Source organism: Odocoileus virginianus, chromosome 1 (assembly GCF_023699985.2).
Source record: "Odocoileus virginianus isolate 20LAN1187 ecotype Illinois chromosome 1, Ovbor_1.2, whole genome shotgun sequence".
In the NCBI taxonomy this organism is placed as follows: Eukaryota; Metazoa; Chordata; class Mammalia; order Artiodactyla; family Cervidae; genus Odocoileus; species Odocoileus virginianus.
Window position 1 is genome coordinate 82724395 of NC_069674.1, and position 14574 is coordinate 82738968.

At 35.1% G+C, this 14574-nt stretch overlaps 1 protein-coding gene across 2 annotated transcripts in view; it reads right to left on the bottom strand.

Moving 5' to 3' along the window:
- Nucleotides 1-14574, bottom strand: part of SP4 (Sp4 transcription factor) — an 80704-nt gene that overhangs the window by 15360 nt on the left and 50770 nt on the right. For both annotated transcript variants that reach the window (XM_070470256.1, XM_070470262.1), the window contains exon 5: nucleotides 10661-10860. In XM_070470256.1, coding sequence (XP_070326357.1) covers nucleotides 10661-10860 — 200 coding nt within the window. The remainder of the gene's footprint in view (nucleotides 1-10660; nucleotides 10861-14574) is intronic.

Below are 14574 nucleotides of genomic sequence, written 5' to 3' on the forward strand. Positions count from 1 at the left end.
ATGTATATTTTCTTTACTGAAGTGTCCAGATCCTTTGCCAATTCTTAACAAGTCTTCATCTAATAATTCTAACATGTGGATCATCTTGACACTGAGTAATTTTGGATTGTATCCTGGACATTTTTTATATTATGTTATGGTGATTCTGGGTTCTATTACAAATCCTCTAGAGAACAGTTCTATTTTAGCAAAACAACCCTTTAGGTTCATACTAAAAGTGACAGCTTGCCTTCTCTCATCAGTAATTTCAATATTAATTTATTTTTAAAGATTTTATTATGCTCTTTGAGTATGCCTAGCACATGTCAGAAATTAGGTGGTGGTTTATAATATATTTCAGTCTTTGAGGCCTCTGCTATGGTTCTTGGCGACTGTTCTGTGCATGTACAGTTCAGAGTTGAGTCCAGAACTTACTTTATTACATACAGAAAATAGGGGAATCACCTCTTACAGATCTCTACAAACTTATTCTCGAACTCTCCAACCCCCAGGTGTCCTTTTTTCTGGATTCTCTGGCCAGAAAGCCGTATTCTGGGGGCTGGCGGGGGGGGGGGGGGGGGGGGGGGGATGTTCCTTCATTGTCCTGCACATACATCATGGTTGGCATTACCTTCAGAGTGAAATGACAAAGAATGGGTTAAAAAAAAAAAAGTAATTCTCCTCATATTCACTGAAAAACAAAGGGCCCAATATTTCCTGATTCCTCTAACCAAAGATAAAGGTATTTTCTCAATATTTTAGCTGCTTATGCAGAAACTACTACAGTGCAACCCACAAACAGGCTGGCCTTGGAGTCAAGCGCCCCTTTTCTCTGCTCTCTTGCCAGATATACATGGTTTCTCCTACAGTGTTTGCTGTTTATACCTGCTATTCAGGGCCCACAGGGCCAAAGTTGGTAGAACAAAAGGAAAAAAAGTCCTGTGAAACTCACTTCTATTATGCATTGTTATGTAAGTTTAACTGGATCACATTTCTGCAAATAAGAATAGAGATTATCAAGGAAGAGGATATATTCTAAAAAAGAGCCAATTTGTCTTTTGTAGAACTCTGTAGAAGTATGGAACTAAAATAACGAGAGGGAGACATGGAGTATAAAACAGTAAACTGAAGCCTATACATGGAATATTAGCCCTACTGTTAATAAACTGGGGCAAAATATTTGAGAATTTCTACCTGAAGAAATATGGTCCCACACTGTAATACTACACATTGATAATTAGGTCCCTTTCAAGATAACCACAGTGCCCCTACCCAATTTCCTAAAAAGAAGACCACCAGTTAACAATGATTTCACAATCATTCACTTAAATGTATTTGTCGGTCACCTTCATCATCGTCATGATCATCATCACCACCATCTATTTAAATAAAAGCCCGGGATCACTGGACAATGCACGTAAGCCTACCGCAGGCAAAGCGAAATACAGACAAAGAAAATATGACCTTGGAGGAAACAAGAGACTTCCAGTAAGCTCCTGTATTTATACAATAAGAACAAGATGTATATTATCAAGGGTGAAACAGATCACAAGCCCAGGTTGGATGCATGAGACAAGTGCTTGGGGCTGGTGCACTGGGAAGACCCAGAGGGATGGGGTGGGGAGGGAGGCGGGAGGGGGGATCGGGATGGGGAATACATGTAAATCCATGGCTGATTCATGTCAATGTACGGCAAAAACCACTACAATACTGTAAAGTAATTAGCTTCCAACTAATAAAAATAAATGGAAAAAAAAAAAAACCCAAAAATCACTCTTGGAAATTGAAAAACAATTCAACAAAAATACCTGAAGCTAAAGTTAAGGAATTTCATTGAAAATATAAGAAAAGGTAAAAAGACAAGTAAAAGAAAAGGTGTAAAAAAAAAATCAATATAGGGAGTCCAACATACATCTAGTAAGAGTTCAAAATGAGCAAAAAATAAAAAAGGGTGAATGAGTGGATGTGTAGGGTGGTGGGGGAGGACCCAGAATTGAAAATTTCATCCAGGACTATACCATAAATGAAAACCTATGCTACAAGTATAATTATGAAATTAACAGAATACTAAAGATTAAAAGAAAGCTCAGGATGAGGGCATATCAAAAGGATGGAGAAGGCAACCTGAAACAACTTTCAATGGCCAGAAATAGAACAAAGTTAGAAAGATAAGGAATACAGGAATATCTGGTTTTATTATGCTTTCCTTTACTGTGCTTTGCAAATACTTTTTTTAAAATTGAATGTTAGTAGTAATCTGTATCCAGCAAGTCTATCAGCATCATTTTCCCAACAGCATCTGCTCACTTCATATCTCTGTGTAACATTTTGGTAACTGAAATATTTCACATTTTTCCATTACTTTATATTTGTTAGGCTGATATGTGATCACTGATCTTTGATGTCACAACTCACTGGAGGCTCAGATGACAGTTGACTTTTTCTTTTTTACAGAAATAAAGCATTTTAAAATTAAGATAGGTACATTGTTTTTTAGAATGCTGCTGTTGTTAGTCGCTAAGCTGTGTCTGACTCCTTTAGCAACTACAGGACTATAGCCCACCACGTGTCTCTGTTCATAATTTCCCAGGCAAGAATACTGAAGTGGGTTTCCATTTCCTTCTCCAAGATGCAACACTTCTGTATGCTTAAATAGACTATAGTATTATGTAAACATAACTTCCACATGCACTGCGGGACCAAAAAATTAGTGTGACTGGCTTTACTGAGATATTCACACTTCACTGAGGTCGTCTGGAACCAAACTGGGACTATCTCTAAGATGTGCTTGTAATGACGAAATTGGATGATAACTCAAAAAACAAATATCCATGAACAAATGTCATCAGTTCAGTTCAGTTGCTCATTTGTGTCCGCCTCTTTGCAACCCCATGGACTGCAGCATGCCAGGCCTCCCTGTCCATCACCAACTCCCATAGTTTACTCAAACTCATGTCCATTGAGTTGGTGATGCCATCCAACCATCATATCCTCTGTCGTCCCCTCCTCTTCCCACCTTCAATCTTTCCCAGCATGAGGGTCTTTTCTAATGAGTCAGCTCTCTGCATCAGGTGGCCAAAGTATTGGAACTTCATCTTCAACATCAGTCATTCCAATGAACACACAGGACTGATTTCCTTTAGGATGGACTGGTTGGATCTCCTTGCAGCCCAAGGGACTCTCAAGAGTCTTCTCCAACACCACAGTTCAAAAGCATCGATTCTTCAGCGCTCAGCTTTCTTTATAGTCCAACTTTCACATCCACACATTACTACTGGAAAAACCATAGCCTTGACCAGACATACCTTTACTGACAAAGTAATGTCTCTGCTTTTTAATATGCTGTCTAGCTTGGACATAATTTTCCTTCCAGGGAGTAAGCGTCATTTAATTTCATGGCTGGAATCACCATCTGCAGTGATTCTGCATCCCCCCCAAAAAAAGTCAGCCACTGGTTCCACTGTTTCCCCATCAATTTGCCATGAAGTGATGAGACCGGATGCCATGATCTTAGTTTTCTGAATGTTGAGCTTTAAGCCAACTTTTTCACTCTCCTCTTTCACTTTCATCAAGAGGCTCTTTAGTTCTTCTTCACTTTCTGCCTTAAGGGTGATGTCATCTGCATATCTGAGGTTATTGATATTTCTCCTGGCAATCCTGATTCCAGCATTACTTCAGCCCAGCATTCCTCATGATATACTCTGCATATAAGTTAAATAAGCAGGGTGACAATATACAGCCTTGACGTACTCCTTATCCTATCTGGAACCAGTCTGTTGTTCCATGTCCAGTTCTAACTGTTGCTTCCTGACCTGCATACAGGTTTCTCAAGAGGCAGGTCAGGTGGTCCAGTATTTCCATCTCTTTCAGAAACTTCCACAGTTTGTGGTGACCCACACAGTCAAAGGCTTTGGCATAGTCAATAAAGCAGAAATAGATGCTTTTCTGGAACTCTCTTGCTTTCTTGATGATCCAGCAGATGTTGGCAATTTGATCTCTGGTTCCTCTGCCTTTTCTAAAACCAGCTTGAACATCTGGAAGTTCACAGTTCACGTACTGTTGAAGCCTGGCTTGGAGAATTTTGAGCATTACTTTACTAGTATGTGAGATGAGTGCAATTGTGTGGTAGTTAAGAGCATTCTTCGGCATTGCCTTTCTTTGGGACTGGAATGAAAACTGACCTTTTCCAGTCCTGTGGCCATTGCTGAGTTTTCCAAATTTGCTGGCATATTGAGTACAGCACTTTCACAGCATCAACTTTTAGGATTTGAAATAGCTCAACTGGAATTCTATCAGCTCCACTAGCTTTGTTCATAGTGATGGTTCCTGAGGCCCATTTGACTTCACATTCCAGGATGTCTGGGTCTAGGTGAGTGATCACACCATTGTGATCATCTGGGTCATGAAGATCTTTTATGTACAGTTCTTCTGTGTATTCTTGCCACCTCTTCTTAATATCTTCTGTTTCTGTTAGGTCCATACCATTTCTGTCCTTTATTGAGCCCATCTTTGCATGAAATATTCCCTTGGTATCTCTAATTTCCTTGAAGAGGTCTCTAGTTTTTCCCATTCTGTTGTTTTCCTCTATTTCTTTGCACTGATCACTGAGGAAGGCTTTCTTATCTCTCCTTGCTATTCTTTGGAACTCTGCATTCAAATGGATATATCTTTCCTTTTCTCCTTTGCTTTTGGCTTCTCTTCTTTTCACAGCTATTGGTAAGGCCTCCTCAGGCAGCCATTTTTCTTTTTTCATTTCTTTTTCTTGGGGATGGTCTTGCTCCCTGTCTCCTGTACAATGTCACAAACTTCCACCCATACCATAGTGGTGAAAATAAATGACAGAATAAACAAATCATTGGGGAAGAAAATATAAATCTTCATTACACAAGAGGCACAACTAAAAATTATATGATCAGTGAGGGGAAGAGAAAATAGTCTTTAGTACACCACAGTAACATCACACAGAACATTACATTGTATCTTCAGGCAAGATACAATGAGGAATGCTAAAAGTGAAAATAGTATTTTCTTTAAAGAAAAAAACAGGACATTTGTGTAGACTCAAAGAATAGCCTCCAACATATTTACTAACTACTATGGTTAAGTCCACAAATTCTTTGATGCGTTTCCCTCTAGGCTATGGAGCTTAATAAATTTTCCCCTTGAATAGTGAATGGACCTAGTCACTTGTTTTAATAAACAAAACATGGAAAGGAAAAAAGAAAAACCTTACAGTGGATATACCTAGCAAGTACTATCTTAACTAACTCATTAACATTAACATCACCAATAATAAGACATATTGACATCATGTACTCCCTGATAGATAAAATTAGACACGGACAATTCATAACCTCAGTCTAATCATGAGAAAATATCAGGCAAGCCCAAATTGAGGGATATTCTACAAGATACCTCTTCTTACTTAAAAGTGTTAAGGTAAGAAAAAGATCAGGGGAAAAAAAATGAAATTTCACAGACTTCAGGAGTAAAGATCTATGACAAATAAATGCAATGTGGTACTCTGGACTGAATCCTGGAAGAGAAAAAGTATATTTGTGGGGAAGCCTGTAGTTTAATTGGTAGACTTGTACCAATGTTAATTTCTTAACATTGTATTATGGTAAGCATTAGCAATAAAGGAAGCTAGATGAAGGGTATTTGTGACCTCTCTCTACTACTTTTGCAACTTCTCTGTAAGTATAGAATTACTTCAAAATAAAAAGTTAAAATAAGCTCTTAAAAGCTAGTGGGGAAAAAATTAGGTCACCTACCAAAAAATAAGAGTAATAGTAACTTATTATTATTAAAACAGATGTAAGAAGACAATAGAGCAGTGCCATTAATGCTTCAAGAAAATGTAGCTTTCAACCTCAAATTCTGTGTTAGCCAAACTATCAGTTAAGTTGAAAAGCAAAAGTAAAGGCATTTTCAAACAAATTTACTTCCCTATGCCTTTTTGTAGGAAGCATTTCAGAATGTTTTGCAGAAACAAAGGGGATAAACTGAGAAAACTGAGGATGTAAGATCTTGAGAACACTGGATGCAAACCAACAGAGCAGGGAAGAAAGGGTCAGGATTAGAGCTGCGCAGCAGTCCTAGAGAGAATCCAATCAGCGCTTGATCAGAAAGCTGGAGACCTCCAGGAACAAGGATAGACTGGACGGAGTTGACACTTCTCTTGAAAACTTAAAATAACAAGAGGAGGTGATAAAGTTAACCAATGCAAGGGGGAAGAAGGCAATGTGAATCTTCGGGAAAAAAACATACACAGGAAACAACATGTAACCCACATAATCATAGTCCATTACATAACCATAATTATTTATTAATTTTCAATGTTAAGCACTAAGGTATATAAAATAGGCAGTGGTTATTAAAGAAAATTTAAGTATTTTAACATTAAGAGAAAGACGAGAGAGTAAAAGTTTAGGTGAGAGAAGTTAAAAGGTGGAAGAGATGGAAACTGAAGGCCAGACACGGCAACACACTATCACAGAGAGGTGTGTCATGATACAACATTTGGCCTACACCCAATTAAAGAAAAGACTCAAAGCCATTGATGGTATAAGGTGAGGTAAATTATTTTGGGAGGCGTGTTGATTTCTGACAGTTTGTAACTTGGCGTCCCTTTCTAAAAACAGAAGTATATTGATGTACAATATTATATAAGTTATATGGGAGCATAATATAGTGATTCACTATTGTTAAGGTTATACTTCATTTATAGTTATTACAAAATATTGGTGATACTTCCTGTGTTGTACAGTATATCCCTGTAGTTTATTTTATACCTAATAGTTTGTACCTCTTAATCTCCTACCCCTAAATTGTATCTACCCCCTTCCCTTTCCCTATTCTTAACCACTAGTTTGTTCTCTACACCTGTGAGTCTGTTTCTTTTTTAAGAAAAGAATATATACACTAGTTCATTGTATATTTTACATTCCACCTGTAAGTAGTATCATACAGAACTGATCTTTATTTCATACCATGTACTGATGGACAATGAGGCTGCTTCCATTTCTAGGTAACTGCAAATCATGCTGATGTGAACACTGGGGTGCATGCATCTTTTCAAATTAGTGTTGTTTCTTTTTCCTAGAACATATACCCAGGAGTGGAATTGCTGAATCACATGGCAATTCTATTCCTCGTTTTTTGAAACCTCCATACTATTTTCCAGAGTGACTGTACCAATTTACATCGCCACCAAGAGTCTACAAAAGGGTTCCCTTCTCTCCACATCCTTAGCAACATGTTTTGACTTGTGTTCTTTTTAATGATAGCCATTCTCACAGTGAGGTGGTTTTGATTTGCATTTCCCTGATTATCGACAACGTTGAGCAGTTTTCTATGTGCCTACTGGGCACCTGTGAGGTAAATTCTTAACTCTCACTGCACGAAGTCAGTAGTGTTTAATATTGATATATCAATAAATAACAGTACAAGCATATTTTATAGATACATTGAGCCATCACAGGATTAATATAAAAAGAATGCAGAAACAGTTAAAACACATGATTTACTCCAGGGAGCAGAATGGGGTGGTGGGGGGAGACTTGGATTAACAATTGAAGCTCTTCTACCTGATTTCATTTTTTTCAGAGTTTTTTTGTATTAATATAGCCAATTAACAATGCTGTGATAGTTTCAGGTGAACAGCAAAGGGACTCAGCCACACATACACACGTATCCATTCTCCCCCAGTGATCTGATTTTTTAAAATAACATATGCATGAATCATTTGGAAAATTTTTAAATTTGTTTTACAGAAAGCAAAAAAAAAATCTTCCTTATTTCTCAACAGTGAAAAAAGATAACTCACTTATTCATTTACAGTAAGGTGATGACAGTTTCTACTTAGTGCACTGGTTGGGTATTAAATAAAAAACTGTTCTTGCCATGAAAGACCAAGGCTTTTAGCTTAACATATTAAATGCCTAATCAATACTAATTTATTTCAAAAGATATTGTTTCATATTCTTTTCAACAACTTTAATAAACAGAGTGAAAATTACTGATATTATGTCCTTAAAAATAAGTATCTGATGCTAAGTCAAACATTTTTCAAAATAACATGTTTAAATAAAAAATTTCATGAATGATGTATTCAAGATATTTGAAATACTGAAAATAAGCTTTAAGTGCATTAATTTCTGAATTATTCAAATTATTATAAGATGATATGATGGGGAACATTTAAAAAAAGAAATTATGCCTCCAAAGAAGTAGGGAAAAAAAAAAAAGAAATTATGCCTCCTAATCATTAAATCTTTTGAAGTAAATGTTTAAATAAATTCTTCAATAAATTTATCTTGTGTAATCTGTATGAGTATGGATGTACAATAGAAAGGAAGTTGAGAAAATCACTGTTTCTCAAAAATGATGAAATCACAATGTGAGAGGTTCCAAATTTTCTCAGCTTCCCTAATCTGTGCCATTGCTAAGCCAGGGTGGAAATACTGCATCCAGTAATTCTGGCAGAGTATTTTTCTATACAGATGTCAATATTGCTATGGGTTTAATTTTTAATCACATTACATTTGCCAGTATGAAAGGTGAGGTGGCATCAGAAATCCCAGCGCAATATACTACAGAAAGCTTTTAAAACTTTAATTAAAAGTCTTATTTTTAATATAATGCTAACTCAGTGATGGAGCCATTACACAAAGACTCATCTGTATTACTAACCTGTGTGCAGATCAAACCAAGTCGTTTTTATTTATCACTTCAAAGAGATCTAGCAATCATTATTTCTTCTCTGAGATTATACTGCAATATATAAAATAGAGCCGACTTCTAGCTTAAAATTCTTTTGTTAGAATCAAATGAGATCATGTTTTTGAAACACCTCATATTCAGTAGCTGATCAATAAATGTGAATTCCAGTTCCCCTTTCATCCTTTATGTACCTTGATTCAAGTTAACTGTTAACATCTAATTGAAAAAAACCTACCGAAATCATTGTTTTCAATAATTAAATAGAGTCCCCAAAATATAAACTATACATGTTCTAAATACAGCACATCATATTATATGCCGGAAAAAAGGAAAAATTGTCCAACATATCACGACTTAATACAAGCTTCTATTAAAACAGTATAGTATTGCTATAGGAAGAGACAACTAGATAAAACCAAGCATCCAGAAATGGAGCCATTCTTAAAGGGGACATCAATATATGAGAGCAATTCCATTACAAATTAATGAAGAAAGAACTGAACTATTCAAAAAATGGCTTTCCACATGGAATAAAAATAGAATAATATTTCCTTTTTAGGAAATCATCAAAAACACTCTAGGCTAATAAAAGATCAAACTTATGAAAAGAAAACCTTAAAGCCAGTAAGAAGAAAATGTTTTTAAAAACTTTATGATTTTAGGATAAAAGAAAACTTCATAAAAAAAGTAAAAGGGATATATTTACATATTTTATATTTGACTAAATAAAAATGTAAAACTTCCATATGACAAAAGGTGGCACCAAGATAATAACTAGCAGTATGTGAAAACCTTTTGCAAAATACAAATCAGTAAGAAAAAGGAAAACAATAAAAAAGAGCAGAAAACAAAAGATAAATGACCAATAAACATATGAAAAGATGCTTCATCTCACTATAATCAGGAAGAATGCTAATTTAAAAAATCAGAAACCATTTTAGACTATAAAAAACTTTCCAAGCCTGAAGCTACTGGGTACTGGTGAACATACAGCACAGTGAAAACTCTTGATCAATCCCTAGAGAGTAACAGAGATGGTAATAGCCACTTTGGAGACTCTAGTGTTTATCTAGCAAAATCAAACATACACATTCCCTAAGATCCAATAATTCTACTTCTTGTACATGTTCACTGTATGTTCAAACCAGTAAAGTCTGTGACAGCAAAAAAAACTCGAACTCGTCTAAAGAGTATGGGGACTGGATTACAGAGTGTATTTAAGTTGTGATAGAATAGTACACAGCAGTTAAAAGAAACAGACATGTACTCAAACATATACATGTATTTGTTTGATATGAACTTGGATAGATTACAAAACATAAGTGAAATTATGATACTGTAATATATCATTTACATAAAAGTTTTACAGAACACACAAAACAATTTTTCATATATATATCCATGAATAAAATATGTAAGAGTATTAAAACTATACTAAAAACTTACACTTTAAATTCATGGTAGCTGTTGTCTTTGGGAGGTAGGAGGACAAAGATGATGTTAACTTTATATGATTTGTTTTGTTAAAAAATAACATGTTAATAGCTGTCAATTTTGAAAAAGAGTTTAGGTAGGTATTTGTCGTATGGTTCTTGATACTTCACTCAATTATTTGGATTATAAAAAAAATAATTAAGATCACAAATAAGATGGTAACTCAACTCTCTTTTAAACTGACACAAAGTAATATACACCAGTTCAACACACTAAGAAAAAAAGATAAACAAATGGAATAAATTCCAAGTCATTTAATTATGCGGATAAACCTTACAAAAAATAGAAGAAAATATATCTCAGAAATAAGGTAAAAAGTTTTGACCTTAAACATCTTTCATTTAATCACTAAAATGATCTCTCTTTAATTTTTTGTATTTTCAATTTCATAGCTCACTATCACTAAAAGTTTCATCTAAGCATTGAGAAAAGAAGTAACAAGACCTAAAATAAACCAACTAACCTGTATGAGTTCTTCGATGTCTCTGAAGCTCATCACTCCTTGTAAATCTTTTGCCACAAAACATCCAGTTGCATATAAAAGGTCTTTCTCCAGTATGCCAGCGAAGATGTGCTCGTAGGTGAGATGTTTTGCCATAAACTTTTCCACATCCTTCAATATGACAGATATGCTGTTTCTTTTTTCCTGGTTCATTACTGCCTCTATCAAAAACAAAAAACAAACATTACACTTCCAAATGTCATGCTTATAATTAAAGAAAAATAAAAGGGAATTAAGGTAAATTAAATGATGCTTTCTAAATGGGTTTTGAAAATCATGATGTCACAACTATTGTTAAAAATCAGAAAAATTTCAATTAAAGAAAACAGGGCTGTGGAATAAACTCAAAAGTGCAATGAAAACATGTTAATTTTAGAGAATGCTATGTTCTGACATGGAATTCCTGTTTATTTTCTAGTAGCTTCCTCCCCTGGGAAAAAAATCTTTAAACTTTTCAAGACATGTGAACATTCTTCTCTAAAACAGAAAAATATGGTGATCCTCATTTAAAAGTGTAAGGTTCAGAGTTTCACTTCCAACAAAAACAGCGTGAAGGGCTCCGTGGACGTATTCCCCAGTGAAACTAGTGAAAATGATAACAAACAAAGCAAATACTATTTACAATCTCTGGAAATGGCCCTATGAGTATACAACAAATAAAGAAATATTGATTCATGAAAACCAAATAAAATTTGGTAAGAAGAGTGAGAGTCTGTTGTATTTGAACCAGTACTCATGCTGTCTATTCCTCCTCCTTCCACCTGCCTTGATAAAGAAATGCTACAGACTGGTGCAATCAACAACACTGTTCCCTCTGCTCCCACCTTCCAGTTGGTGGGTTATCCCCTCAACACAAGCAGGTCATCAGTATTTCTCTTTCTACCTGCTGTTGAGGCTAAGTTTCAGGTGAGTGTGGCTGACAGATGAGGAACAACCTTCTTCCATCCAATTTCAATTCCTGAGACACAGGCTGGACCTTGGATAAAGCGCTATGAAAACACTGAAGTCCAGATTACCCTAGACCCAGCTCATATGTAGTTCATCAATCAGAGGTTTCAAGCCTGGCAGGATATAAAATCTGAGGCTACTATTGATCTCCCTGTTTGCAAGTGCTCATCTCCTGGGGCATGGAATGCATGGGGAGAAATGTGCCACTGTCCCACTATCCCAGTTCAACAGCCATGACACAGATACTGGCCAGAAGGAGAGCATACCATAAAACATCAGGCTCCAAATCTCTTCCTAAGAAACTGATTTCATTTGCAACGAAGTGTGGAAAGGTAAAGATGCTCTTAAAAACAGAATAGACAGGGAGGAAACCAATAGATTTGTTGGTGAAGTAAGCAAAACTGCAGACTGTTATGCTGCCAGAAAAAACTGAGGAAAAGAGGTAGCTGGTAGGAGCCCTACAGGATCAAAATAAATTTCAGATACAGACCCAATGCTTGCCCTTTTAAACTCTGACTGGATCAGTCTGTGTAGCAATATATGCTTCAGGGCATTATTAAAAACAACAATCAGTGGAGTTTAACAGCTGGGTGTGGTCAAGGAAAGAGACACCCCAAAAGATCCATACCCAAACCGCTGTCATTCCAGGGTAACTAAGGAACAAGATTCATATTTGGGGGGGGGGGGGGTATTTTTCACAAGAATAATTCAGCTAGTCACTAAACAATCAATCAAACAACAATAACAAGCCAGGGGCAGGAGGAGGACAGAGGGCAATACAAAAATTGCTAAAATACATTACTTCACCTCTAAGTTTCCAACAAAAATTATGAGATGTCCAAAAGTCACAAAGAAGGAAAATATGACCTATACATGAGCAAAAAAGCAGGCAAGAAAACTGTCTGTGAGAGAGACCAAATTTAATAAAACTTCAAAGCAGCCATTATGAATATGTTCAAAGAAGTAAAGGATATTACGATTAAAGCAGAAAAGCAAGGTATAATGACAATTTCACATCAAACAGAGAATATCAGTAAGGAGCTAGAAATTATTCTTTAAAGAACCAATGAGAAATTCTTGAGATAAAAGGTAAAACTGAAATGAAAAATTCACAAGAGGGACTGAAGAAAAGGAAGAAATAGTGAAACTGAAGGCAGTTCACAGGGATTATGTAATCAATCTGAAAAGCAGACAAGAGACAGAACAAAGAATAAACAATGTCAGAGAAATGAGGGACACCAACATATGAATGAGAATACCAGAAGGAGAGAAGAGGGAAAAGGGGAATAGGTGATGAAGCAGAAAAAATATTCAAAGAAATAACAGCTGAAAACTTACAAAAAACATTAATCTATACTTTCAGGAAGTGCAACAAACTGCAGGTTGGATAAATGTAGAGATCTACAAATAGACATTGTACAACAAAAGCATTGAAACCTGAAGACAAGGACAAAATCTTGAACAGCAAGAAAGATTAAATGCTGGCTTCTCGGCAGAAACAATGGAAGTCAGAAGGTAGTGAGAAAACATAGTCAAAGTACAAAAAACAAACACACACATAAAACCAGAAAGCCTCAAACAAGAATTCTATATCCAGCAAAGTTATCTTTCAAAAATGAAGGTGAAATAAAGATATTCCCAGATAAACCAAAAACTAAGAGAATTTGTTGCCAGCAGACTTGCTCTGCAAGAAATATTAAAAGAAGTTCCTTAAGCTGAAAGCAAGTGAAACCAGCAAATAATTCAAATATATATAAAGAAACAAAAGTGCTCTAGCAAAGGTAATTATGTAATTATAAAGGATAGTGTAAGTGTGTATATTTTCTCACTTGATTTAAAAAGCAATTTTATAAAACAGTATGTAACAAATGTATTGTCAGACCTATAGAGAAACACTACATATGCAACATATTTGCCAAAAACAGCACAAAGGAGGTGGGTGGGAGCAAAGCCATACTGAACTACAAGGAAATGACCTCAAATTCAAGGGAACAAATAAAGAGAAGCAGAAATCATAAAGTTAACATAGTAAAAGCAATATATACATGCTCATTTTTCTCCATTTCTTTAAAAAATAAACTTATATAAAGCAATAATTATAACAATGTATTGTGGGGTATGTAACACTTGCAATATCTATGTATAATAAAAATACCACGAAGAGAAAGACAGATCTACATAGAGGGAAAATTTCTATAACTCACTGGAATTAAGTTACTATAAATCTTAAACTGACTAGGATAAATTAAGCTATACATGGTAAGGCCCACAGCAACCATTAAAGAAATATGTAAGTACAATGAAAAAAATCATTAATGAATTAAAATGCTGTATTACAAATTAAAATGATATATTATTAATTTAATTCAAAAGAAAGCAGTAAAGGAGGGATACAGGAACAAAAAAAGGACATGAGACAGAAAACAAAATGTAAAATGGCAGGCATAAACTTATTATATCAATAATAATATAAAATATGAACAGATTATATATATATTCATCAAAAGGTAGGTTCTGTCATATTACATTTAAAACAATACAAGAACCTTTATGCAATGTCTATAGCTGACACACTTTACATTTAAAGATACAAAAATATAAAGAAATTGAAAGTAAAAAGGTGGAAAAGGTCTCATGAAAACAACAACCACAAGAAAGCTGTAGTGACTATACTAATACCAGACAAAACTAGCTTTAAAACAAAAGACGCTATTAGAAATAGAGAAATTTGTTAAGGATAAATGAGTCAATCCACCAGGAAGGTATAGTAATTATAAACATACATTCACTTAAACAACAGAAACGAGAGGGCCAAAAGAGAAGTAAAAATTGACAGAAAATGAGAGGAGAAAGAGGTAATTCAATGCTAATAATTGCAAGTTTCAATTTATCTTCAATATTTCCACAAAACAACTAGAAGAAAATCA